The sequence below is a fragment of the Vombatus ursinus genome, unplaced genomic scaffold, assembly GCF_900497805.2.
Source record: "Vombatus ursinus unplaced genomic scaffold, bare-nosed wombat genome assembly UNPS02004337.1, whole genome shotgun sequence".
Classification (NCBI taxonomy): domain Eukaryota; kingdom Metazoa; phylum Chordata; class Mammalia; order Diprotodontia; family Vombatidae; genus Vombatus; species Vombatus ursinus.
Window position 1 is genome coordinate 142,052 of NW_020944115.1, and position 25,102 is coordinate 167,153.

Genomic DNA, 25,102 nt, shown 5'->3' on the forward strand with positions numbered 1-25,102 from the left:
AGAAAGAAACAATTCAAGTATTGTGGAAACACAATCAGGATAACACAAGATTTAGCAGCTTCTACATTAAGGGAGTGGAGGACATGGAGTATGATATTCTGGAGGGCAAAGGAGATTGGATTACAACCAAGAATCACCTACCCAGCAAAGCTGAGTAGAATCCTTCAGGGTAAAACATGGTCATTCAATGAAATAGGGGACTTTGAAGCATTCCTGAGGAAAAGACCAGAGCTGAATAGAAAATTTGACTTTCAAATACAAGACTCAAGTGAAACATGGAAGAGGTAAACAGGAAAGAGAAATCATAAGAGACTTATTAAGGTTGAACTGTTTACATTCCTGCAGGGAAAGATGATATTTGTAACGCATGAGTCCTTTGTCAGTATTAGGGTAGTGGGAGGGAAAAAATTATATGTATATATAGACAGACAGATAGAGGGCACAGGGTGAATTGAAGATGAAGGGGTGATGATATCTGGAAAATAAAATTAAGGGGTGAGAGAGGATTATACTGGGAGAAGGAGAAAGGGAGAAGTAGAATGGGGTAAATTATCTCACATGAAACAGACAAGAAAAGGCTTTTACAGTGGAGGGGAAATAGGGGAAGGGGAGAGGGAATGAGTGAATCTTATTCTCATAGGATTTGGCTTAAGGAGGGAATAACATACACAATGGGGTATGGAAATCTATCTTACCCTACAGGAAAATAAGGGGGGAAGGGGACAAGAGAGCAGGGGGATGATAGAGAGGAGGGCAGATTGGGAAAGGGGGTAATCAGAAGCAAATACTTCTGAGGAGGGACAGGGTCAAAAGAGATAATAGAATAAACGGGGGATACGATAGGATGAAGGGAAATATATTTAGTTTTTCACAACATGACTACTATGGAAGTGTTTTGCATGACTACACATCTATAACCTGTATTGAGATGCTTGCCTTTTCATTGAGAGTGGGTGGGGAGGGAGGAAGGGAGAAAATCTGTAACCCAAAGTTTTAAAAACACATGTTAAAAAATAAAAAAATAAAAATAAATTTATAAAAAAAGGACATTGCTTAGTCAGAGAGGAGAGCAACCAAGACAGAGAAGGGTCTTGAGTACCATATGAAAATGAATGTTTGGCTTGGAGAACAGATGACCCAAGGGGCACAGGAGAGCGGAGTAGGGGTTAGGCCTGTTCTGTCTGATCCAAAGGGCAAAAGCAAAGGGCTTCAAGCAAAGATTGGGCACCACCTCATAGTGGGGCTTCCTTTCATGTATGGATGCTGAGGTCCCTTTTGACTCTCAAGTTTTGTAATTCAATAGGAATTTCTCTTTCCGTTTTTTTCCCCTTCCCCTCCCTTACTGTCTGTGTAATCCTAAACGCTTAACCTGGTCTCTATCAGTTTCCTCATCTGGAAAATAGGGATCACAATAGCACCTACTTTGCAGGGTTGTTGTAAGGATCAAGTGAGCTACTTGTTTGCTTGGTTTTTAAGTGCTTAGCATAGTGCCTGGCAGAGTAGGTGCTTAATAAATGCTTATTTCTCTGTGGTTCTCTTTTCTCTTTCTTTTCCTCTCTTTAACTATTTTTCTTTTTCCCTATTGTGTTATCCAATCAGAGTTGATTGTCCCCCTCAGAAACACCTACTTTTTGAAGGGTACATAAACTGTGAGCCCATTACCATGATTGTCTTTGGTCTAAGAGATGGCCAAATGACCATCCTTTTATTAATAATGTGCTGGCTTTATTTTTATTTTTTTATTTTTTATTTTGAGGCAATTGGAGTTAAGTGACTTGCCCAGGGTCACACAGCTAGTAAGTGTCAGGTGTTTGGTCTGAGGCTGGATTTGAACTCAGGTCCTCCTGACTCCAGGGCCTGTGCTCTATCCACTGCACCACCTAGCTGCCTCATGTGCTGGCTTTATTAATAAAATATTTGAACTACCCAGAAGCTACGTCTCTTGAACCTTTTTAATCGTCACAGTTCTGGCTGACCATGAAGAGATCCGAGCCTTGCACTCTAGATTCTGAACAAGGAGCTCCCTTCTATTGGGCCCACCTGGACAGCTCTCCACAAGGAGAGGTCTCTGTTAGGACCCTGGTGGTGACCTGACTCTTCCATTTACCAGTAAGTAAATTTCATCTGGGTGAGTTCATCTGTTCTGTGTCTCTTTATCTGTTTGGAATTCTGTAGCTCTCTGATTTTTCCTCTCACTAGCATGGGGTCCTCTTGAACAGTCTTAAGGGGACAGACTAAGACTATTGGGCCTCTGCTGAAGAGAGCTTTGAAGAGAAGTCCTGTTTTTACATTGAGTTTTTGGGGCGTGGGCAGAGATGTGGAGAGGTGCCTGAGAAATTTGAGGATCCACTTTGGGATCAGAAGCCTGACCATTCCAGTCCTCTTACTAATTTTAAAGAGTTAATAAGTAGATGTGGCCCAACATTTCTTGCAGGTAAAAGTTTCATTAAAAGCCCTGGGTAAGAGGGCTGCATGAGTGGCAAAGAATTGGAAATTGAGGGGATGCCCATCAGTTGGGAAATGGCTGAACTAGTTGTGGTATATGAAGGTAATGGAATACTACTGTGCTGTAAGAAATGATGAGCAGGCAGACTTTGGGAAAACTTGGAAAGACTTACATGAACCGATGCTGACCGAAGTGAGCAGAACCAGGAGAACGTTGTACACAGTAATGGTAACACTGTGTGATGATCAGCTTTGAGACACTTGGCTCTTCTCAGCAATGCAAGGATCTAAGACAACTCCAAAAGACTCATGATGGAAAACGCTGTCCACATTCATGCTATTCTCTCTCTTTTTCTCTGTCTCTCTCCCTCTGTCTCTTTCTGTCTGTTTCTTTTTCTCTCTCTCTCCCCCTTTTGTTCTGATTCTTCTTTCACAACATGACTAATGTGGAAATATGTTTAATATGATTGTACATATAGAGCCTATGTCAGATTGCATGCCGTCTTGAGAGGGGGAGAGAGGAAAAAATCTGGAACTCAAAGTCTTATAAAAGTTAATGTTGAAAACTATCTTTACACGTAATTGGAAAAATAAAATACTATTAAGTGGGGGAAAAAAGAAGGTTGGATGAAACAGATATGAATCCTTGTAAAAACTAGGATATCTTGGGGAGCAAATTAGGTAAAAATTCTGCCCAGTGGGGAGAAACCCTCTTGGGGTTTTCTGGCAGATGTATGTTGGAGGAATTAACCTAAGTGTAGGATAGGGTGGCTTTCTGAGCAGAAGCAGGAGACAGACAGGGAAGTTAAAAAAAAAGCAGGGTAGAAAGTTCTTCGAAGAAAGTTTTAATCTCAACTTTGGATTTCTGGGTTACTAAGGCTCTGTTTGCTTTGTCTCTGCATCTATCTGTGTGAGGTTTTCCAAGATCAGCTTGTTAAGGAAGGGAACTGAAAAAGTAGGCTGATACTCTCCCAAGAGTACATTTGAGATATGGAAGCAGAGAAGGGATCTTTCTCTCGCAGTAAAATTTAGCCCCCAAAATGTTTTTTCCCCTCTTTGGTGAGGCTTTAACTGTGACAACTCCCAGTTTGCTAACATCTCAGACCAAGTAGTCATCATCTCAAGTAAGATTAATTACTGAGCCACTTAAAGTCACTTGGATCGTGTTGAATTTAAATCTAGAGAATTGTTTTTGCCACTGGACCCACCTCCCCCCTAATATATCTGACATCAGAACTTTGGCATCAAGGCAATGTGTTTAAAACTGCAAAAATCAGCTTTTTGTCTTTTAAGACACTTTGATCAGGGCTTTTATATCATAGCCTTAAATACAATCACCTTAGGACTTCAGTAATTTGTTTAAAATGTATATTAACATTGCAAGAGCTGATTTTTAGAAGTAATGTTGGCAAAAATTGTGAGAGAAATGCATTTTTCTTGATCTGTAAATTATTAAGTCTTAACTCTCACCAGATTCTAAAAGGTGAAGAGAAGCAGGACAAAAAGGAGTGTGAGGATGATTTTTGATTTGGAATTTGGAAAAATGTTTCTGTCAAGGAGGCAGGCAAGCTTTTTGGAGGAGTCAGAAAGCCCCTCTTGTTCTACTTGGCAGTTTCTGTTATGGGCAAAGGAGGAATCTGATAAGAGTTTGTTCATAAGTGTGATAGAATTTATTAGAATCAAAATCTTTGGAAGTGGATTAGCTGGAAAAAGTGAATCCTGTAACATGAAATGCTTGGAATAAATAGCCCTTGTAGAAAATATAATACTAAAATCTTTGAAATTATAAATTTAGATTCTGTATGATAACATTTGGAAAATAGATCCAGGTATCATTGAATTTATTCTGGTTTCATTTTAAGTGAAATGTATTTATTTATTTATTAGTATATTATGTTAGGAAACTTGTTAACTGTGTGGTTTTAAGCCAGGTTACCCCAGTTATGTGATTTGTATTGTGTATAAAGATAATGGCTAACATTAATTTGATAATTTACTGTATTAGAAATATTGTTAGAAATGTGAATACTTCTTTCATTCTTTTGGGTTATGGATTAACTGTTAAAAGACAGATGCAAAAATAATAAAACTAATAATCAGTAGCAGATTAGTAACTGGGTTAGGGTTTCAGTATTTTAAGATTTCAGGATCTAGTCCCATGCTTACCTTAGGTGGTTAAAGTACACTGATTTGACTCCTAAGAACTAGAAATTAATTGCAAAGGAAAAGATTTTTAGAAATCAGTCTTTAACCAGTTTTAATCTGGTTGGATTAGATATCTAGATAATCTGGTAAGGTTAGATAAATCATCTGGTTAATCAAAGACCATGTCTTAAACCCAATTCACTCTGGAGCTCATAGATTGGACAACAATAGGTCCCTGCCCAAGCACTGCTTCATGGTTATTTTTTGGACCCTTCTGGCTCAGAGTGAATGTAAATAGTAACTTTTATGGTCAGCAACCCTGAGGATCTTCCCCTCTCAGTTTTATTTTTTTTCTTTTTATTAAAGTGGCCATCCCTTGACTCACTCTTTAAAGAGGCCAATTCACTGAATGAGTGTTACTTCACTCAAAGTGAGAACCTGGAAATACCTTAGCTTAAAAGGGCCAAGGTCCCCCACTGCATCCTGGGCCATCTCCAGTTGTCCTGATGAATATCTGGCCACTGGACCCAGATGACTCTGGAGGAGAAAGTGAGGCTGGTGACCTTGCACAGTCCTCTGTCACTCAAATCAAAGTCAATTCTAAGTCATGTTATCATCTCCTTGATGTCATGGTTCTCTTTAAGAATGAATGCTCTAAATCACTATTGATTAAAGAAATGCACATCAAAACAACTCTGAGGTACCACATCACATCTATCAGATTGGCTAATTTGACAAAAGGAGAATGATAAATGTTGGAGAAGATGTGGGAAAATTGGAATATTAATGCATTGTTGGTGGAGTTGTGAACTGATCCAACCATTTTGGAGCGCAATTTGGAACTATGCCCAAAGGGCTATAAGACTGCATACCCTTGGATCCAGCAATGCCACTTCTAGGGCTGTATCCCAAAGAGATCATAGAAAAGAGAAAAGGACCCATATGTACAAAAATATTTATAGCAGCTCTTATTGTGGTGGCAAAGAATTGGAAATTGAGAGGATGCCCATCCATTGGGGAGTGGCTGAACAGGTTGTGGTATATGAATGTAATGGAATACTATTGTGCTATAAGAAATGATGAGCAGCTGGACTTCAGAAAAACCTGGAAAGACTTGTATGGACTGATGGTGAGTGAAATGAGCAGAACCAGGAGAACATTGTACATAGTAATAGTCACATTGTGCGATGACTGACTTTGATAGACTTAGCTCTTCTCAGCAACACAATAATCTAAGACAATTCCAAAAGACTCATGATGGAAAATGCTATTTGCATCCAGAGAAAGAACTATGGAGTCTGAATGCAGATCGAAGCATACTATTTGCTGTTTTTTTCTTATGTTTGTTTCTTTTTTCTTGTGGTTCCTCCTGTTGGTTCTAATTCTTTACATTAATGTGAAAAATATGTTTAATAGGAATGTATATGTATAGCCTATATCAGATTGCATACCATCTTGGGGAAGGAGGGGGAGAAAAATGTAAAACTCAAAAGCTTATGGAAGTGATTGTTGAAAACTAAAAATAAATTAATTAAAAAAAGAGAATGAAGGACAAATACACATGTCCACCCACTTTTCAGGATAAATCTGTAGGAAGGCCTTATTAAATCTAACACTATATAAATATTGGATAAGGTAAAGATATTGGTTATTGTGATTTGTGATTATTATATAAAAATCTTAAATGTTTCCTTGTACTATTCAATTATTTAATCATTATTATTTTAATTCACCTATTTAAGTAACTCTGAAAGCTTTTGAAGGTTTCTGGCTGGGGAAAGTGGCCACGCTGTGCCAGCATTAAATTAGATTCCTTAGGTCTCTGCCTGGGCCAAAAGCTGCACATAGCTTAGAATCTTTACACTAACCTGATGATGACAGGGGTGATTTCTAACTGTTTGTAAAACTTTATATGCATTTCTTAGTATATGCAGCTTGAAATTTCTGGCAGGATGGATAGGGAGAGATGGCTTAGGATAAGTTCTTTGTCTGATGTCTCAAAGAAAGGTGAAAGAGGCAGAGGATTGGGAAGCAGAGGAGAAGTTTATATGGAGCTGGGAATTGTAACCCCATGGCTTTAAAAAAAAAGGGGGGACCTCAGTTTGCACCCACGTCCCAGGGTCATTGTGAGGATCACACGATTGTAAAGTGCTTGGCATAGGGCAAATGCGATGTGAATGTTAACTGTTTTTATTATCTCTTTAATGAGAAGGAATTGCTTCATACTTGATAACATTATATGGGTTTTTTAGTTGTGATCAGTATATAGTGCCAATGGAGATGAGATGGATGATTTTCTGTGTAAGGTAATTTGGAAGTGAATTCGCCTGAATTGAGGCCACCTGATTGGTAACGGATTTTGTTTCAGTTTCAAATACATGATATTGTTTATTGTATCGCCATGTTTCTCAATTCCCTTATGCTGTGTGATCTGGTAAACTACCAGCAGTTTCTCTTATACTCTAGATGGTGTTAGATTAAAACTTGTACTGTTTAAAAAAAAAAAAAGAATGAAGCTATTAAGTCATTCTATCCGCCCTGCTGACCACATGCTGGAATGTTTGGAAGCACTGCAATTAAGAACTTAACCTTCCAAGTTTTGTCAATATTTAAGGGGAAGGCTCACCTGTATTTGGCTGTCACCTAGGAAAATGATGAGGTTGTTAATTAAGTTACTTGGAGTTATTGTCATCATTTTAAAAAAACCTATCAAGTATTTATGTAGGTATTTTAAAAGGAAAATTAGTAATTGTACAAAGAATAGACCTTGTGAAATCTCCTTTGTAAACCTAGAAGGATTCTTGGAACCATCTAGTCATAAATTCTTATTAACCCTGTGTAAGAGTTTTCTGTGTTGTGGAATTCCCATTGAGTAAATGAGAATCCTTTCACAAAATGGAGGTGTGATTTTCAAGCCTGATTCATCTAAGGATATATATATATATATATGTGTGTGTGTGTGTATATATATATATATACACACACACACACACACACACACACACATACATATATATACATATATGTTCATTTGGAGGTTTACAGCAATTGGGCAGTATTGATTTTCTAGGGGTTTAAGTGAACTATCACATATTCAATATGTGGGATTCCTCCATGTAGTTATTTTTCTTGATTTCTAGTGATATATTTAAAGACAAAGGGAACAAAAAGACATTGAGTAACTTTTTAAAGGCCCCGGTACACTTTGTTATTGTGATAAGACTAATTTAATTGGGTATTTTTTTTTTTGGCTTAGAAAAACGGAATTTCCTCCCCAGTATAAACATTTTTTGATTAGAGGGAGGTGGTACTTAGGAATTTGTGATGATTAAGAATTTATTTGGTTTGTTATGGTACTTTGGGGATTTACTTGTTACTTAAAGACAATTTATGCCAACTTAGTTTTTTTTCTTAGTTTTTTTAAATTCAAATTTTAAAGATTTATTTTTGCTTTCAGGTTGAATAAGAGAGATATCTGTCATTTTAAAGGTTTTCAACTAATTTACTTCATGCAAGTGTAGTGATTATCCTTTTAACAGGATAAATTTTAAGCTATTTTTAAGAAAGGGAAATACTTTTAGGAAGGAATGTTTAAAAAATATTTTGTATGATTTTTAGGAGGCCTACTAAATTTTATTTATAAGCTAATTTATTAAAATAATTTGATTGTATTGATTACAGTTTGTCCAAACCTACTGTAATTAGTGAGACCTTATTGTTTGAGGAGAAAACTTTTTTTGGGGACCCTTAATATTCTTTCTGAGTTTCATTTTTAGGTTTGTTGTGTCCTTGGACCGGCCTTAAGTGGGCGCTTTAAGAGAAACTTCAGCAGTCGGCAGCTCAATGGAAGCGACCTCTGAGATCAAAGGCTAGTGAATATCTGTCCCTGCGAATCAGGTTACCTTGGGAAGGCTAAGGTTGGGCTCTTCTTAATTCATTTTCCCATACAAGAAATCTGTCCACCTGGTTCCATATGCCAGGCTCCTTATAGTGGTGTAGGCCTTGAGGACCAGTTTCGATGCTGCTATAACCATGTTCCTGCTTATATCTCTCATAACAAATTTCTATTATCAGGGTAGACAAAGTGGAAGTTTGCCATTGCAATACTGGATCTATTCGTTATTAGATTAACCAAAGCATCTGAATTACTGTAGTAAGCTGCCAGTGGGAAGATCTTGTGGTTTTGATCTGAATTTGTAGTTGTTCCATCACCAAAGTAAGAGTTCATTTAGTGCTTAAACTTGTCATATATGTATAAGATTCAGTTCCTGAAGTATCTCATTCTTTCAGAATGATGTGAGTATAATTAGACAAAGGTAAAGAAGCTTGTAAAACAGAGATATAAATCTATTAAGTTGAGAGGTTAAAGTCAGGAACTTCTTTTGTTTTTGTTTTAAGAAATAGGATTTCAGAACAAATAGTTATATTGGTGAAGAGTAGTAACTTATGAGCTGTCTTGTGTCACTTGAACGGGAAATCTGATTTTACTTGTTTGTTGTTTAATTTGGGATTAGAATGTGTGTAGAAATGCATGCAAACTACTTAAGAGTCACCTTAAAGATGCTTCCATTGTTTGAAGGGATTCTGAGAGCAGTAGTCTGTGTTTATGTCCATTTGAACATGGTTAATAACTGAACGTGTTTTGCTATCGACAACTTTTTATATAAGCTGTTCTCTGTATACAATTTGGAATTATCATATTTCCACAGCCCATCCCAAGTCTTTTGTTGTTTGTTATTAAGCACCTTAAAGCAACATCTTTGTGTAATGTTGAACTTGGGGATGAAAGAGCAGCTACTCAGCGTGAGCACTAGTGATATCCAGACAAAATGTGACTCTCTTATTGTTACCAATTTGAAATTAGTCAATACTTGTTATCTAGGATATGTGCTCCTTGAGAGCTGAATCCGCCTGAAGCGTTGATTATTGGGACTTGCTATTTAAGACCATACGGGACTGTTACCTGATATTATTCTGAGTCTGACTCCAGGTATGATCATCAAGGAATGCTGTTGAGCCAATGAATCCATGATGCTGGCAACCCTGTAGAGTTTACATCTATGAACTGCAGGTGGAGTTCTTATGGGAAAGGTTGGGAGAATGACTTTTGGCATGGGCTGAGGTAGTATTCTCCTGACTTAATTTCCCCAATATGACATTTCCTCTTAAAAATATCCCACCTGGCTGACTTTAAGCCTGATTCAATGCAAAGTGGCCACCTATATAACTTTTGCCTGGAATTGACATCAAGATAAGGGAACAATTTCCCTTATGTCTCTATTCTTCTTTTATAGCAAATCTCTATAATCATGTCAGATGATTAGTATGAACACAATATTAAATCTTTATCTTATAGGCTAATACTGGAGCACATCTGAGTTACTATAATAAGATGCAGTATAAGATTTGAGCTATTTGGCCTAGAATTTTAATCCTTTCTATATTCTAAACAACTAAGTATTTAGCCTGGACATCTGTTACCAGCTACAGACTTCTGTGTAAGTTAAGGTCTTTAATTTCTCACAGTGGTATGGGGATAATTAGGCAAATGATGCAAAGACTTGTGAAACCAGGATACGATTCTGTTATTTAGTGAATATCATAACTGGCTCAGTTCTGTGTTAAGGAAAGTATGATGAGTTATCTTAGAAGAGGAATGGCTTGTGGTTTATCTTGTAAAAGCCTTGAAGAGACATCAACTTTTGTTAGAGGTTATTCATTTGCACGTGGCTAGAAGTTGAAAATGTTTTGATTATAAATAACTTGTACTGTTTTAAAATTGATTACTCAGTGTATTTATATATCCATTCTCCAACATTTTGTTACAATTATAGTTCATTTGGCTACTTTCAAATGAATTCATTTTGTATTAAAGTCCATCTTCTTATAAGAAGTGTTGTGCTATTAATTCTTTAGTGGAATCTCATCCTCCTAACAGGGGAATGAATAATGCCAAGGACAAAAATTGGGTTCTAATTTTCAATTTGTATCTGAGTTTCCTATATATATATCAACATGGCAATTTGCCAGCCTAAAATTATAAAATATCTGGTCCAAAAGGTTCTGGATTTCATTTTCTAATAAGAGACATAAGGTTTGAGCTAACTTTCATTATCTGACCTGGTTATTGGCAAAGTAAATTTAAAATTGTGTTAAGAAAAATTTTGTAGGAAATGTTTAGCAGAGAAGATAATTTCTACAAGTGGTCTGAGCCAGAGAAGAACTGTGTTGAGATCACACCCAGACTAGAGAACTGCATCAGATGTTGTTCAGCTGGATGAGATGAGACTTCTGAGCCTTAAATGGACAATTTTGTTTTGCTCTTGACTTTATCCCTTTGTGCCTTTTATCTATAAGGTCTGCTTATCAAAGGGGAACACCCTGTTTGATTTTGTCAAAGTCCTGTCCATCTTTCCCTTTTTCCCCTCACGTCTCCCCTCATAAGTCCCACAGTTAGAAACCCTTGAAGTGTTTGTCATATCAGTTAGTGATTCATGGAGGAGGCCCTGCCTGTCAAAAGAATCATCAAATGTGGGAATGAGAGAAATGATTATTAATGACCGATAATTTTGGGAGATTTAGAGCTTTCCACTTCTTCCAAAGTCCTGCTTCTAAAAGTTCAATCTCTGAAAGAACACTGCAGATAAAGACATTGGACTCACTTTCTTGTTCAAGACCCCACCCTGGTAGAAACTATTGTGTTCTGCTCAGGCTTGGGTGGGGTATACATTCTTTGAATAGATAGCCCAAAGCTGTGGGTGGTCTTGTATAGACCTAGTTTCTCGTCCAAGAATGACATGATGTCACTCTCAGCCCCTCATTTTAATATAACTCACCTTCTATTGTGTTATCAAATCAGAGTTGATTGCTACCCCTCTGGAACACCTACTCTTTGAAGGGTACATCCACTGTGAGTCTGTCACCATGATTGTCTTTGGTCTAAGAGAGGGATGTGTTTCTTGAACCCTTTTAATGGGTCATGAATAGAAATGGAAGTAATCCACTAATTACCACCTGAAAGAGACCGCAAAATGAAAACTCCCAGAATTATTGTAGCCAAATTTCAGAGCTCCCACGTCAAGGAAAAAATACTGTAAACAGCCAGAAATAAATCATTCAGATATTGTGTAGCCATAGTCAGGATTGCATCAGTTTTAGTAGCTTTCATATTAGAGTGAAGGGCTTGGAGTGTGATATTCTAGAAAACAGGAGCTAGGATTACAAACAAGAATAACCTACCCAGCAAAACTGAGTATACTCTTTCAGGGGGAAAATAGATATTTAATGAAATAGAGGACTTTCAAGCATTCCTGATGAAAAGACCAGAGCTGAATAGAAAATTTGACTTTCAAATACAAGACTCAAGAGAAGCATAAAAAGGTAAATAGGAAAGATAAATCATAAGGGATTCAATAAAGTTAAACTGTTTACATTCCTATATGGAAAGATGATATGTGTAACACCTAAGAACTTTATCATTAAGGCAATTAAGAAGAGTCTATATAGACAGAGGGCATGGGTGTGAGTTAAGTTGGGATGATTTCAAAAAAAAAAGGAGTGAAAAAGAGGGATGCACTGAGAGAAGGGGAAGAGAAAGGCAGAATGGGGAAAATTATCTCACAAAAAAGTGGCATGCAAGGAAGAGCTCTCAGTGGGAGAGAAAAATGGAAGGGGGGGAAGGTAGCAGGCAACTCCTGAACCTCACTCTCATTGAAATTGGTTCAAAGGGGAAATAACATGTCTATTCAGTTGGATAGAGAAAGGGAAGTAGGAAGGGAAGGGGATAAGAGAAGGGAGGGAATTATAGAAGGGAGGGAGGCAGGAGTCAGAAGCAAAAAGGATTTTGGAGGAGGGGCAGGGTGAAAAGAGAGAGAAGAATAAACAGGGAAAAATAGGATGGAGGGAAATACACTGTAATCATATCTGTGAATGTGAATGGGATGAACTCACCTATAAAACAGAAACAGCAGAATGAATTCGAAACCAGAATTCAACAATATGTTGTTTAGAAATAACACACTTGAAACAGAGAGATACAGAGTAAAAATAAGGGGCTAGAGCAGAATCTCTTATGCTTCAGCTGAGGTAAGAAAGGCAGGAGGTAGCAATCATGATCTCAAAGCAAAAGAAATAAGCAGAGAAACTACATTTTGCAAAAAGGTAACAGACAATGAAATAATGTCAATACTAAACATATATGCACCAAATGGCAGAGCATCCAAATTCTTAAAGGAAAAGTTAAATGAATTACAGGAGGAAATAGACAGCAAAACTATACTAGAGGGGGACCTCTGCTTTCCCCCTCTGAATACTTAAATAACTCTGGATTAGAAAAAGAAATTGAACAAGCCATCAATGAGCTCCTTAAGAAAAAATCCCCAGGATTGGATGGATTCACAAGCGAATTCTACCAAACATTTACAGAACAACTAATCCCAATACTCTATAAACTATTTGGAAAAATAGCCAAGAAGAAGTCCTACAAGATTCCTTTTATGACACAAATGTGGTTCTGATAAACCAAACCACAAAATAAATAAGAAAAGTTAAGGAGACGAATAGAATTTTAGAAAAGTTAGATATGATAAGACCTCTGGAGAAAATTGAGTGGGAATAGAAAGGAGTTTATACCTTTCTTAGCTGTACAGGGCACCTTCACAAACACTGACCATATATTAAGGCATAAAAACCTCACAGACAAATGCGAAAATATTAAATGTATCCTTTTCAGATCATAATAAAAATTACATGGAAACATAGATTAAAAGTTCATTGGAAACCAAATAATCTAATCCCAAAGAATGAGTAAGTTAAAGAACAAATCATAGAAACAACAATTTCATCAAAGAGAATGACAATAATGAGACAATATACCAAAATCTGTGGGATGCAGCCAAAGCAATACTTAAGGGAAATCTTATATCTCTAAATGCTTACATCAATAAGATAAAGAACAGATCAGTGAATTGGGCATACAATAAAAAAACTAAAAAGGAACAAATTAAAACTCCCAATTAAACATCAAAATGGAAATTCTGAAAAAGGGAAGATTAATAAAACTGAAAAGAAGAAAAGCATTGAACTAATAAATAAAACTAGGAGCTGGTTTGTGGGGAAAAAACCCAATAAAATAGATAAAATATTGGTTAATTTGATTAAGTAGAAAGAGAACCAAATAAATTACCAGTGTCAAAAATGAAAAGGATGAATGCATCACCATTAATGAAGATGAAATTAAAGCAATTATTAGGAGCCATTTGCCCAATTATTTGCCAATAAATCTGGCAATCTTAAGTGAAATGGATGAATATGTACAAAAGCATAAATTGCCTAGATTAACACAAGAGGAAATAGAATACTTAAATAACTCTAGCTTAGAAAAAAATTGAACAAGCCATCAGTGAGCTCCTTAAGAACCTCTCCCCCCCAGACCAGATGAATTCACAAGTAAATTCTACCAAACATTTAAAGAACAATTAATCCCAACATTCTATAAACTATTTGGAAAAATGGGCAAAGAAGGAGTCCTACAAAATTTCTTTTATGACACAAATGTGGTTCTGATACCTAAACCAGGAAGAGCAAAAACAAAGAAAACTTAAGAATAATTTCTCAAATGAATATTGATGCAAAAATTTTTAAATAAAACACAAGCAAGGAGATTACAGCAATATATCACAAAGATCATATACTATGACCAGGTGGGATTTATACCAGGAATGTAGCTTTAACATTTAGGCAAACTCTCAGCAGCTAGGTAGCACAGTGGATAGAGCACTGGCCCTTGGGTCAGGAGGACCTGAGTTCAAATTTGGTTTCAGACACTTACTAACTGTATGACCCTGGGCAAGTCACTTCACCCGTTTGTCTCAGTTTCTTCATCTGTAAAATGAGCTGGAGAAGGAAATGACAAACCACTCCAGTATCTTTGCCAAGAAAAGCCCAAACGGGGTCATGGAGAGTCAGACAAGACTGAACAATTAACTCAACAACAACAATTAAAGGATACTTTAGAAACAATGGAAAAATAATTTATATATATTTATTTACATAAACATCAGCATAATTGACCATAATAATAACAAAAATCATACGATCTCAGTAGATGCAGAAAAAAGACTTCTGACAAAATACAATACTCATTCCTATTAAAAAACACTAGAAATCATAGGAATAAATGGAGCCTTTCTTAAAATGGATAAGTAGTGTCTTTTCAGGACTATCAGCAGTCATTATCTGTAATGAGGATGTTTGAAGCCTTCCAGTAAGATTTGGGGTCTTGAAACAAGGATTTCTTCTACTAGTTAGAGAAATGCAAATTAAACAGCTCTGAGATAGCACCTCATACCTATCAGTTTGGCTAGCATGACAGAAAAGGAAAATGACAAATGTTTTAAAAATTGGGACACTAATGCATTGTTGGTGGAGTTGTGGACTGCTCCAACCATTCTGGAGAACAATTTGGAACTACGCTCAAAGGGCTATAAAACCATGCATACCCCTTGACCCAGCAATATCACTTCTAGGTCTGTATTCCGAAGAGATCAAAGAAACAGGAAAAGGTATTATATGTACAAAAACATTACAGCAACTATTTTTGTTGTGGCAAGGAATTGGAAATTAAAGACACGCCCATCAATTGGGGAATGGCTGAACAAGTTGTGTTATATAATTGTGATGGAATACTATTGTTCTATAAAAAATGATGAGGGGGATGGTTTCAGAAAAAAAAAAAAAAACTTGTGAAAACTTAACATGAACTGATGCAAAGTGAATTGAGCAGAACCAGGAGAACATTGTACACAGTAATAGCAATATTGTACTATGATCAACTGTGAATGACTTAGCTATTCTCAGCAATGTAATGATCCAAGACAGTTCTGAAGAACTTATGATGAAAAGTGCGGTGCATCTCCAGAGAGAGAACTGGTGGAATCTGTGTGCAGATTGAAGCATAATTTTTTCACTTTTATTTTTCTTGCCTCTTTTTTGCAACATGGCTAGTATGGAAATGTTTTGCATGATTGCACGTGTATAATTGATATCACATTTCTTTCCTTCTCACTGTGAGTGGTAGGGAGGGAGAGAATTCAGAAGTCAAACAAATTTTTTAAAAATGTTAATAAATTTATTTTAAAAGATATATCATCTCCCTTGATCCTCACAGCAACCCTAGGTGCTATTATTATCCCCATTTTACGGATGAGAAAACTGAGGTCAACAGAGGTTAAGTGACTTGCCCAAGGGTACACAGTAAGTGTCTGAATTCAGATTTTCCTGACTCCAGGTCTGGTGCTCCATCCACTGTGCCACTTCCATGCCATATATTTGGAAATGAAGTTGATGTGAAAACAAAAGATATCAATGCATTTTTATAAAGGAAAAAAGTAATTCTCCTTGGCATAGAAAACAGAAGCAAAATGAAAAGTCAGCAGCTTTGCCTTCTCTCTCTATTCAATTATCATCCACCTCAAGCAGGGGTCCTAATACGTACACACACACATACATACATACGTATATGTATGTGTATATATATATTTTCCCCAATGTAACTTAAATGAATTTTTTTGTGGACCTTGACTTCCCTTGTTTGTCTCAGATCGTTCTTAACATTTGTTTTACAGCATTTTGCCATGCTCTTAAAGTCATCCTCTATTACTTTCCTTTCATCTTCTGTACCTATCTTTCTTAAGTCTAAGTTGGTGAGAGTTCATTATGCATCCACATCGGTCTCTTCAAACAACTCTCATTTTTACTCCTCATTACAATTGTTTCTCTTAGTGTCTTGAGAATTTTATTCTTGAGAGTTTTTCCATCCCTCCAAGATTGAATTTCCCTGTAGATTTTAGTCCATGGGATCCTACTTAGCATACCTTGGAATCTTTGAAAACCAGAATTCCTCAAATCCAAGCCTGCAAAACCTGTGGCCCACTGTGCCGGCCTGCTCGAATTTTGATGCATATCAAACTATGCCTGGTTTTCCTCTCCTCTATCATGAATTAGGAGAGAGTAACCACGTCATCCCAAGGTTTCTAATATTTCTGCCCCAGCAACAGGTTTCTCCCTATTAATGAGATGCAGATCTATTATAGAATTTAACCTTACTTTGAAGAAATTCTCTCTCTCTCCCTCTCTCTTTCCCCCTCCCTCCTCCTTCTCTCCCATCCCTCCGTCTCTCCCATTTCCATATTCTCTCTCTCTCCATAAATTATGCATTTACATATATTTGATAGAGTGCTGGCTTGGAATCAGAAAGCCTGGGTTCAAATCCCACCTTTAACATTTCCTGGCTACATGAGCACAGGCAAATCACTTCAGATCTCTGAGCCTCAGTTAACTGAGTGATTTTACAGATGAAAAAACAGGGCCAGGGAAGGGAGGTGACTTGGCCAAGATCACATAACTACTAAGTGGCAGAGCTGGGACTTGACCTTTGGTGACCCTTCTAATGCCGAAGGCAAGACTTTCCACTAGACCATGGGCCTGAAGGTCCCTTGTAGCTCTAAATCTCACGAACCTCTGAGACAGACGCAGTCCCGGCCGACCTCCTTGTCTCCTGCTACACATCACCATTTCATTATCAGTGCCTTCCACAATTTCCAACAGCCAGGAGAAAGCCAGAGGGATATCAGGCCAGAGAAAGAAGAAGCAGCAAGAATGGAAGAAGAGTCCTGGTTCATCTGTTGCTCTCTTGGATTTTCTTCTCTTTCATGCAAAGCAGGATTAAGTGAGATAGTGGAATTTGGCCAGGCTCAGGGAGCGGGCTGTCACCTCTGTGACTCCCGTGGGCTCTTGAGACCTCAGTGGGCAGCATGCTCTTGGCACAGGGCCCCTGCTATGGTGGTGACAGTCAGCAGCCCCTGGCAGCCAGGGCTGAGAGTGCTGCCTTGTCACTAATCCTGATTTGGAACTCTTCTTTCCTAGATCTGGGGGTCTGTTGGCTCACTTGCTAATCAATCAATCAGAACGTATTTGTGAAGGGTCTGCTATGTGCCAGGCGCTATGTTAAGTGCTGGGGATACAGTGAAAGGCAAAACCGAGGCCCCTGCCCTCAGAGAGGTCACATTCGAATGGTAATAAGTAGGCACATCCAAGATGTAGCCAGAGTAGATGGAAGGTCATCTCATAGCTCAGGAGACCAGGAAAGGTGAGACTTGAAGGAAGTCAAGGGGACTAAGACAGAGACTGGGGGTGGAGTGCTGTCTGTGAAGAATAGCATTGGAGGGGAGTCAAGGGTGAGGAGAATGGGAAGGTGGGATGAAGTCAGCTTACGAAAACCTTTCAGAGCCAAATAGAGGAGCTTGTATTGATCTTGGAGGTTATTGAATGTGTGTGTGTGTGTGTGTGTGTGTGTGTGTGTGTATACAGGAGAGACATGGTCAGGCCTATGCTTTAGGAAAGTCATTCTGTTAACGAGTAATGGGTAGATTGAAGTGAGGAGAGGCTTGAGGCAAGATGAACTAGGAGGTGAACAGAGTCTGGGCAGTGAGGTGCTGACAGCCTGAACCAGGGAGGCAGTGATGTTAGTGGAGAGCCAGGGATGTACAGGAGAAATGACAAGATTTAGCCCCTGGTTAGACATGGGGGTACTGTGAATGAGGTGTGGAGAATGCTGCTGAGGTTGGGAACCTGGGGGAATGGGGGGGGGGGGGGTGCTGATGCCTTCAACAATAATAGGAGGGGGCAGCTAGGTGGTGCAGTGGATAGAGCACCGGCCCTGAAGTCAGGAGGACCTGAGTTCAAATAGGGCCTCACACCAAACACTTGACACTTACTAGTTGTGTGACCCTGGGCAAGTCACTTAACCCCAATAGCCTAAAAAACAAAACAAAACAAAACACAATAATAGGGGGGTTGAGAAGAGGGGAGAGTTTGGGGGGAAGGATAATGAATTCTAGTTTGAACAGATTCAATTTGAGATGCCTCCAGGACATACAGTTTAGGATTTCTAAGAGGCAGTTGGGGCTGCTGGATGGATGCTCAGGGAGAAAGTGGGACTAGCTATAGACAGCTGGGAGTCAGCTGCAGAGAGATGATAGTTGACTCCATGGCACCTGAAAGAGAAGAGAACATGGGACAAAGTCTTGGGGGATACCCACAGTGAGTGGGCATTACCTGGATGAAGAATCAACAAAGGAGACCAAGAAAGAGCAGTCAGAGAATCAGGAGAGGGCCACATCTTAAAGGGCAGCTAGGTGGTGCAGGGGACAGAGTGCTGGCCCTGGAGTCTGGAGGCCCTGCCACGGCCAAATGCCCACAATCTCTGCTCAGAGTGCTGGCTGCTCTCCCTTTTAGAAGACAAAGTTTAAAAGGAAGAAGGGTTTCAATGTGAGAACAGAGGAGGAAAGAGATGAGAGGTGGCAGATGGGACTGCTGATGTGACTCAGACGTGCTGCAGAAGAGAAAAGGAAAGCGGCTGACAAGACCACTGAACACTTGAGGCTAGGCAGTGGAAGGGAGGCTCCTTCCAAAGAGGAGGGAGCTGGCCCCTCTAGGAGAAGCAGCGGCTTGTCCTCCCAGGACAAGGAAAGGTCATGCTGACTGCGGTGTGTGCAGGGCCAGAGGGAGAGGACATCCACGGTGGCCAGACCTGAAATACAGTCTGTGGAGGGGCACTGGCTACTTGGCCACAGCCTCGAGTGGGGTCCTGGCCAGGTGCTGAGCAGAAGCAGCCACTCCATGAGCATGTGAGCTAGCTGTGAGCCCCAGCAGAGACAGATTTACAAGCTATGAGGACATAAGGGCCACCCCAGCCCTGCAGAGACAAGCTCGTAGTCTGGGAAGCCTCCAGCAGCCTTGGACCCAGAGCTTCCCACAAGCCTGAGTCTAAGGAGAGAGGAGCCAGAGACCTCACCAGGCCACTTCCCAGTTAAAATGACTGGACGAAGCCTGGCCTAATGGATTTGCTTGACTTGGCTGAGATCACCCAGGTAAGAGGTGGCTGAGCTGAGATTTCAGTCCAAGTCCTCTATTGCCAAGTCCAGCCCCAGCCCCACTGCCCGGCACTGCCTGTCTTGTGATCAAAAGCCTGTCACTAGCAATTTCTTCTCTACTGTTACCTCCCTCAGCAATCGGGCAGACAGAGGAGAAGGTGGCTTGCCCTGGTTCCAGCCCTGGGCACCAATGTGGCAGGCTGCTGGCTGTAGGCCTTGTCAGTGCTAGACACTGACCATGACAATGGCTGCTATCAAGCAGGCCTCCAGGGGCATTTTTAGGTGTGATACAGTGTGAGGCTTGGGCGGCATACTCACGGCGATGAGCTGATAGGAGTTGTTCATCATGGCAATGAGCATGTTCAGCAGCACCACCAGGGAGATGACGTTATATGTCCCGAACATAGTTGCGCCCACAAATTCGGTGAACTCGTGCCTAGCTTTGACATTGGTGACGTAGAGATTCAGAAGTCCAAACACCGACCAGAAAAGCGATTGCAGGGTCTCAAAAAGCCTGAAGGACACAGAGAGCATTGTTATCTATTCTCTTAGGCCTCCCTGGGAAAAGAGGGGGGAAGAGATGGGGCACGGTCTAATGCCATTCCTCCTAGGGAGGGGCTGGTCCATTCCCTTTGAGCTGGTCATCCTCCAGACCTGGAATGCATTCCCTCTCTCCCTCCCTCTGTCTCAAAGACCCCCTGTCCTTCCATAAGGCGCAGCTCAAGCCTGACCCTCTAGATGAAGCCTTTCCTTACTCCACTCTGGGAAAAGAAAGACCTTAAAATCAAAACTTCCCCACCCTCTCCAAACTTGACCAAAACTCACTCTTCCCCCCTCCCAACTTGAAAACCCCCTAATCTTCCCTCCAATTAGAAATCAGATTATCCAATTTTGTATCCTGTTGTTTTAATTAATTGGTCTTACTCGATTATTTTTAACACATAAAAATCTGTCTCACTCTGTATTCAGGGCCTTTGGACTGTTTGGGGAGTCCATCGACTCATGTATTATGCCTGTTTTGCTAATAAATCGTGTAGCTCGCATTGGGTTTCTCAGTCATTATAAATTCTCCACCGCACCCGCCTGCTTGTGTCACCTGCCAGTGCCTTCCTCCCAACTCCTTTGGACAGACTTGTATTGATCACATTATGTTGGGCAGGCTCTACGTACTTGGATGTGGCCTGGTTACCTTCCTGATTAGAATGTAAGTTCCTTGAGAACAGGGATGGTTTCATTCTTTGGACTTGTATCTGCAGGCCTGGCACACAGTAGGTGACTAATAAATGCTTGGTGAATGATTGAAGGATTGACAAGCTTGAGCTACTTTGGCTCTTAAGGACATTTGCTTTGTCCCCCCACCCCCCACGCACAAGGGGAAGGGGAGCAGGTCATTCTAGGCCTCAGAGGGCTTTCCTCCTTGCATTGCACCTCCCCTCATCCCAAACCCTCTGCTTCCCACAGATGGCATCTTTTCATTGCCCCTGCTTTTCTCCCTCTGCCAGTAACTGCGGCGCAAGCTGGAGGCTGCTCAGTGTGGGAAGCTGGCATCGGTCTCATGGCCCAAAACAAGGATGGATAGGAGGACCCCAGCAGATCTAGAGTCACTCCAGGTGCAGGAATGGGGCAAGCCAAGGCCAAGGTAGGTGGAGAGGCCATGCCCCAGAGAGGTCTGGCTTAAGGGGAAAACAAAGGTCTCTGGACCTGGGCTCCTGCTGCGTCTTTGATGATTGGATGGCTGTCACGGCTGTAGCTTGGCCTCTGCCGAATCTTAGCTCCTCCTTCCCTTTCTCTCAGCTGGGGGCCGTCCTGTCTAGGGCATGGCACTAGAGGAGGCTGGCAAACTGCAGCTGAGCCAGTGATACCAGCACTGTCACTGCTTGCTCGGTGGGGGTTTTCAGCACTGCCGCCAGCCCCCTGTGGCTCCCACACTGCCCTTCCGAGCCCCACGGCTAGAACGAGGGACAGCCTTTGCCCAGCGCTTTCCACCCCACGTGCTGCCTCAGCAGCCCATTCATTTCTCTTTCGGAATGCTCCGTGGGACAGGGAGTTTTTTCCTGACATTCCTGACACGGAGCCCACCTCAGCCCCACCGTTGCTGCTGGTTCTCTCCTCTCTGGCCAAGCAGTCTTACGCACAGGACCCCCAATGTGGATTGCCTCGGGGCCCATCCAGTCTTTCTTTCAGGGAAGGGTCTGATAAAGCTCTTTCACATGTGACTGACCTAAGGGTGTTTTTGATGAGGCAGTTGGGGTTAAGGGACTTGCCCAGGGTCACACAGCTAGTGAGTGTCAAGTGTCTGAGGCCGGGTTTGAACTCAGGTCCTCCTGACTCCAAGGTAGAGCTCTAACCACTGTGCCACCTAGCTGCCCCTACCCAAAGGGTTATTCCTAGGGTTATTGCACTGCAACAAGGAACGTTGATTGGAACCAAAGGAATAAAGCCCACTTGGTGGAGTTTTAGGCATTAGACAGCAAGGGTAGAGGGGCAGACACAGGAAGCAGATTTGTTAGCCTCTGGAGCATGTCTTAAATGACACCAGCTCAGTGGCCATTTGCTCCACAGGATTTAAAAGACTGGCTCTATTAGCTAACATTTGTATAGTGCTTACTATGTGTCAGGCAACTTATGCTAAGTCCTTTACAAATATTATCTCACTTGATCCTTACAATGACCCTGAGACGTAGGTGCTCTTATTTTTCCCATTTTACAGATGAGGAAACTGAGACAGAGGTGAAATGACTTGCTTAGGGTCACACCGCTAGGAAGTATCTGTGGCTGGATTTGAACTCAGGTCTTCCTGACTCCAGGCCCAACACTCTGTGTACTATGGTGCACCCTAGAGGCCCTCAATTCCCTAGCTGTGGAAGAAGGATTAAACTTGTTTTTCTTGACCCCGAGGGCAGAACCAAAAGTAATGAGTAGAAATTGCAAAAAGACCAATCGAGGCTGCATGTCAGGAAAGTCTCCCTAGCAATCAGAACCACCCCAAAATGGAATGGGCTGCCTTTGGAGGTGGTGGGCTCTTGTCCCCTTCAAAGGGAGGCTAGCTAAGCACTTTTTGGGTGTTACTGTGGCGTTTTCCTTCAGTTACAGGTTCGACTAGATCATGTCTCAGGGTAAACCTGGCATATGGGGAAAAACTGGGCTTTTTTTTAAAGCCAAAAGTGCCTTAGAAACAGCTGTCTTGATTACTCTGGGATAGAATGATGACACTACTGAGTCCAGGGGTGAGGTGTGAATTCTATCCCTGCCACTATCCCTGCCTGAGAGTGTGACTGTGGGCAAGTCACTTCATTTCCCAGAGAAGGAGTATGGCCCAATGGAAAGAAGTCTGGACGGGGAGTCAGAAGGCCAGGGTGTGCTCCAGCCCCAGCCCTTCTGCTGGAACTTTCCTGGGCCTCACTTGACTTGACGAGTGCTAAGGTCCCTTCTAGCTACAAATTGATGACCCTCCAGCATTCCAGGCAAAGGCCGAGAGGCCTCCATAGGGAGATGTCAGAGCTTAAAGGGGCCTTTACTTCTAAGATGACACCAGAAGGATTGGAGGGAGTGACTCCTGAGGCCTGTTCTCAATGACCAGGTAGACGACAGCTAAGAAGAGAGAGGATCAGGCAGCTAGAATTCAAGAGGCCTTAGAGGTCATCTGGTCAACCCCCCTCATTTTGCAAATGAGGGAACTGATGCCTAGGGAGGGGAAGTGTCTTACCCAAGGTCACAGAGGTACTGAGGGACAAGCAGGATTTGAATCCACGTCCCCTGACTCCAAATTCAGTGCTCTTTTCATCGTACCGTGCCGCATAATGTTCAGAACTAGGGAGGTCTGATAACAAGATGTCTTTGCTGCCCTTGATGCTTTCAGAGAGAACCGGCAGAGCTCATCCCTGCCAGTGAGATTGGAGAGATCAAGGAAAACAGGAGGATTTTGATAAGGTGGAGAGTGTCCAGCTGGTGAAGGGCCTTGAGTACAAACTTAGGAGGATCAGAGACTTAGAACTAGAAGGGGCCTTGGAGGAGACTGAGACCCAGAGGGCAGATTTGAACTCGGTTTTCCACGTCAGGCCCCAGCAGCAGCCTCCGGAGTACTTCTCCTAGGTCACCTCGTACTTAGATAACGTCGGCCAAACTTCCCAGCAATGGGAGCTGTCCAGAAGTGGAATGGGCGGCCTTAAGAAGTAACGACGTTGGTCCCGTTGCTAGAGATGCCCAAGGAGAGGTGGGAGGGCAGCTTGGCAGTTTGTTAGGAGCTGCAGCAGTGAAAACAGGCAGCCCTAAGGGGTAGCATTAAGCCAACTCAGAAGCACTAAGGACATGTTAGGAAATGAGCAAGGCTAAGTGTGGAGAGAAGTGTCACACTTGGAGTCAGGGACCTGGATTCGAATCCCATCTCTGGAAGAAGGAAGGGCTCAGACTAGCTCTCGATCCTCGGAAGGTCATGACCTTTCTCTGTTTACCTGCCACCAAACCAAGGCCTTTTCTGCAGCCACTGCTTAATGGCTTAAAAATGCCGAGGGGTAGAGGACAGGAGGGGGAAGGCAATCACATTCAAACTTTTGTACGCCCCAAATAATTAATTCAATTAATTGAGGCCAAGCCAAGGAGAGGGGCCTCTCGCTCGGCCAGGCGGTGGCAATTGCCTGTGTGGCAGGTGCTGGGCATGTGATGGGCACACAATGGCAGCCAGCATCAGGGATGTTACAAATCACTGAGCCAAGCTCCCCTTGGACACTGAATAAACTTCCTAAGTGTGGACTGCATAAAAGGGCACTTAGGCAGGGGGCTAGCCTCCCATTCACGTGCCCCCTGGCAGCTAATGCCTTGAAGGGGACAAATGGCACTTCCTGGGATTTGAGCCCCCACCCAAGTACTTTGGGGGAGCCCAAGCTGAGGGGAGGGGATGTGACCCCACAGCCACTGTGGGGAGGACCATAGACAGCTTCGATCCCACAGCAGCGCCTAGCACCAACGGACTTGCTTGAGGCAGCTGTTCAGAGTCCAGGGGGTTAACACAAGCTTTGCTCCCTTTCTTCTAATCCTGTTTGGTCTATGCCTTTGGTTCCTAGAGCCAAAGCTGTCCTGTGGCTTTAAAGGGCTGGGCTGGAGGCAAGATGGTACCAGGGTTGGCACAACCCCAAGAGGACCTTCCCCAGATAACCACTGGGTCCAATTCAGATGGAGAGGAGAAGATGGCAAATGAAGACAGTGCAAACCTAGCTAAAGAGAAGTTCCCTCCTACAAGAGGCCAGTCCTCATTCTCCCAGCTATCTCCCATTCAATGATTCTGCTTATATTTTGTACTTCATTATCTGTGACCCCTTTGTTTTCTCCCAGGTAGGCTGTAAGTGCCTTGAGGGCAGGGGCTTTCACTTTGGTCTTTGTTTTTCCTGTGCCTGGCACCTGATTGAATTCAAAGAGTGGGCTACACTGCTTGGAGTCAGAAGACTTGGCTTTGTCCAACCTTATACATGGATATTCATGTCCCCAAGTCACCTTATGTAAAGTGTGACCTTCAGTGAGTAATTTGCCCTCTCTGATGATGGCGTTCAGCTACATCGTAGGTTTAGAGCTGGAAGGGGCCTCTA

At 41.5% G+C, this 25,102-nt stretch overlaps 1 protein-coding gene across 1 annotated transcript in view; it reads right to left on the reverse strand.

Moving 5' to 3' along the window:
• The window catches only part of TRPC5 (transient receptor potential cation channel subfamily C member 5), a 75,894-nt gene that overhangs the window by 5,795 nt on the left and 44,997 nt on the right, over positions 1-25,102 (reverse strand). Inside the window, exon 6 of the mRNA XM_027835528.1 lies at positions 19,842-20,037. Within this exon, the coding sequence (XP_027691329.1) occupies positions 19,842-20,037 (196 nt within the window). The remainder of the gene's footprint in view (positions 1-19,841; positions 20,038-25,102) is intronic.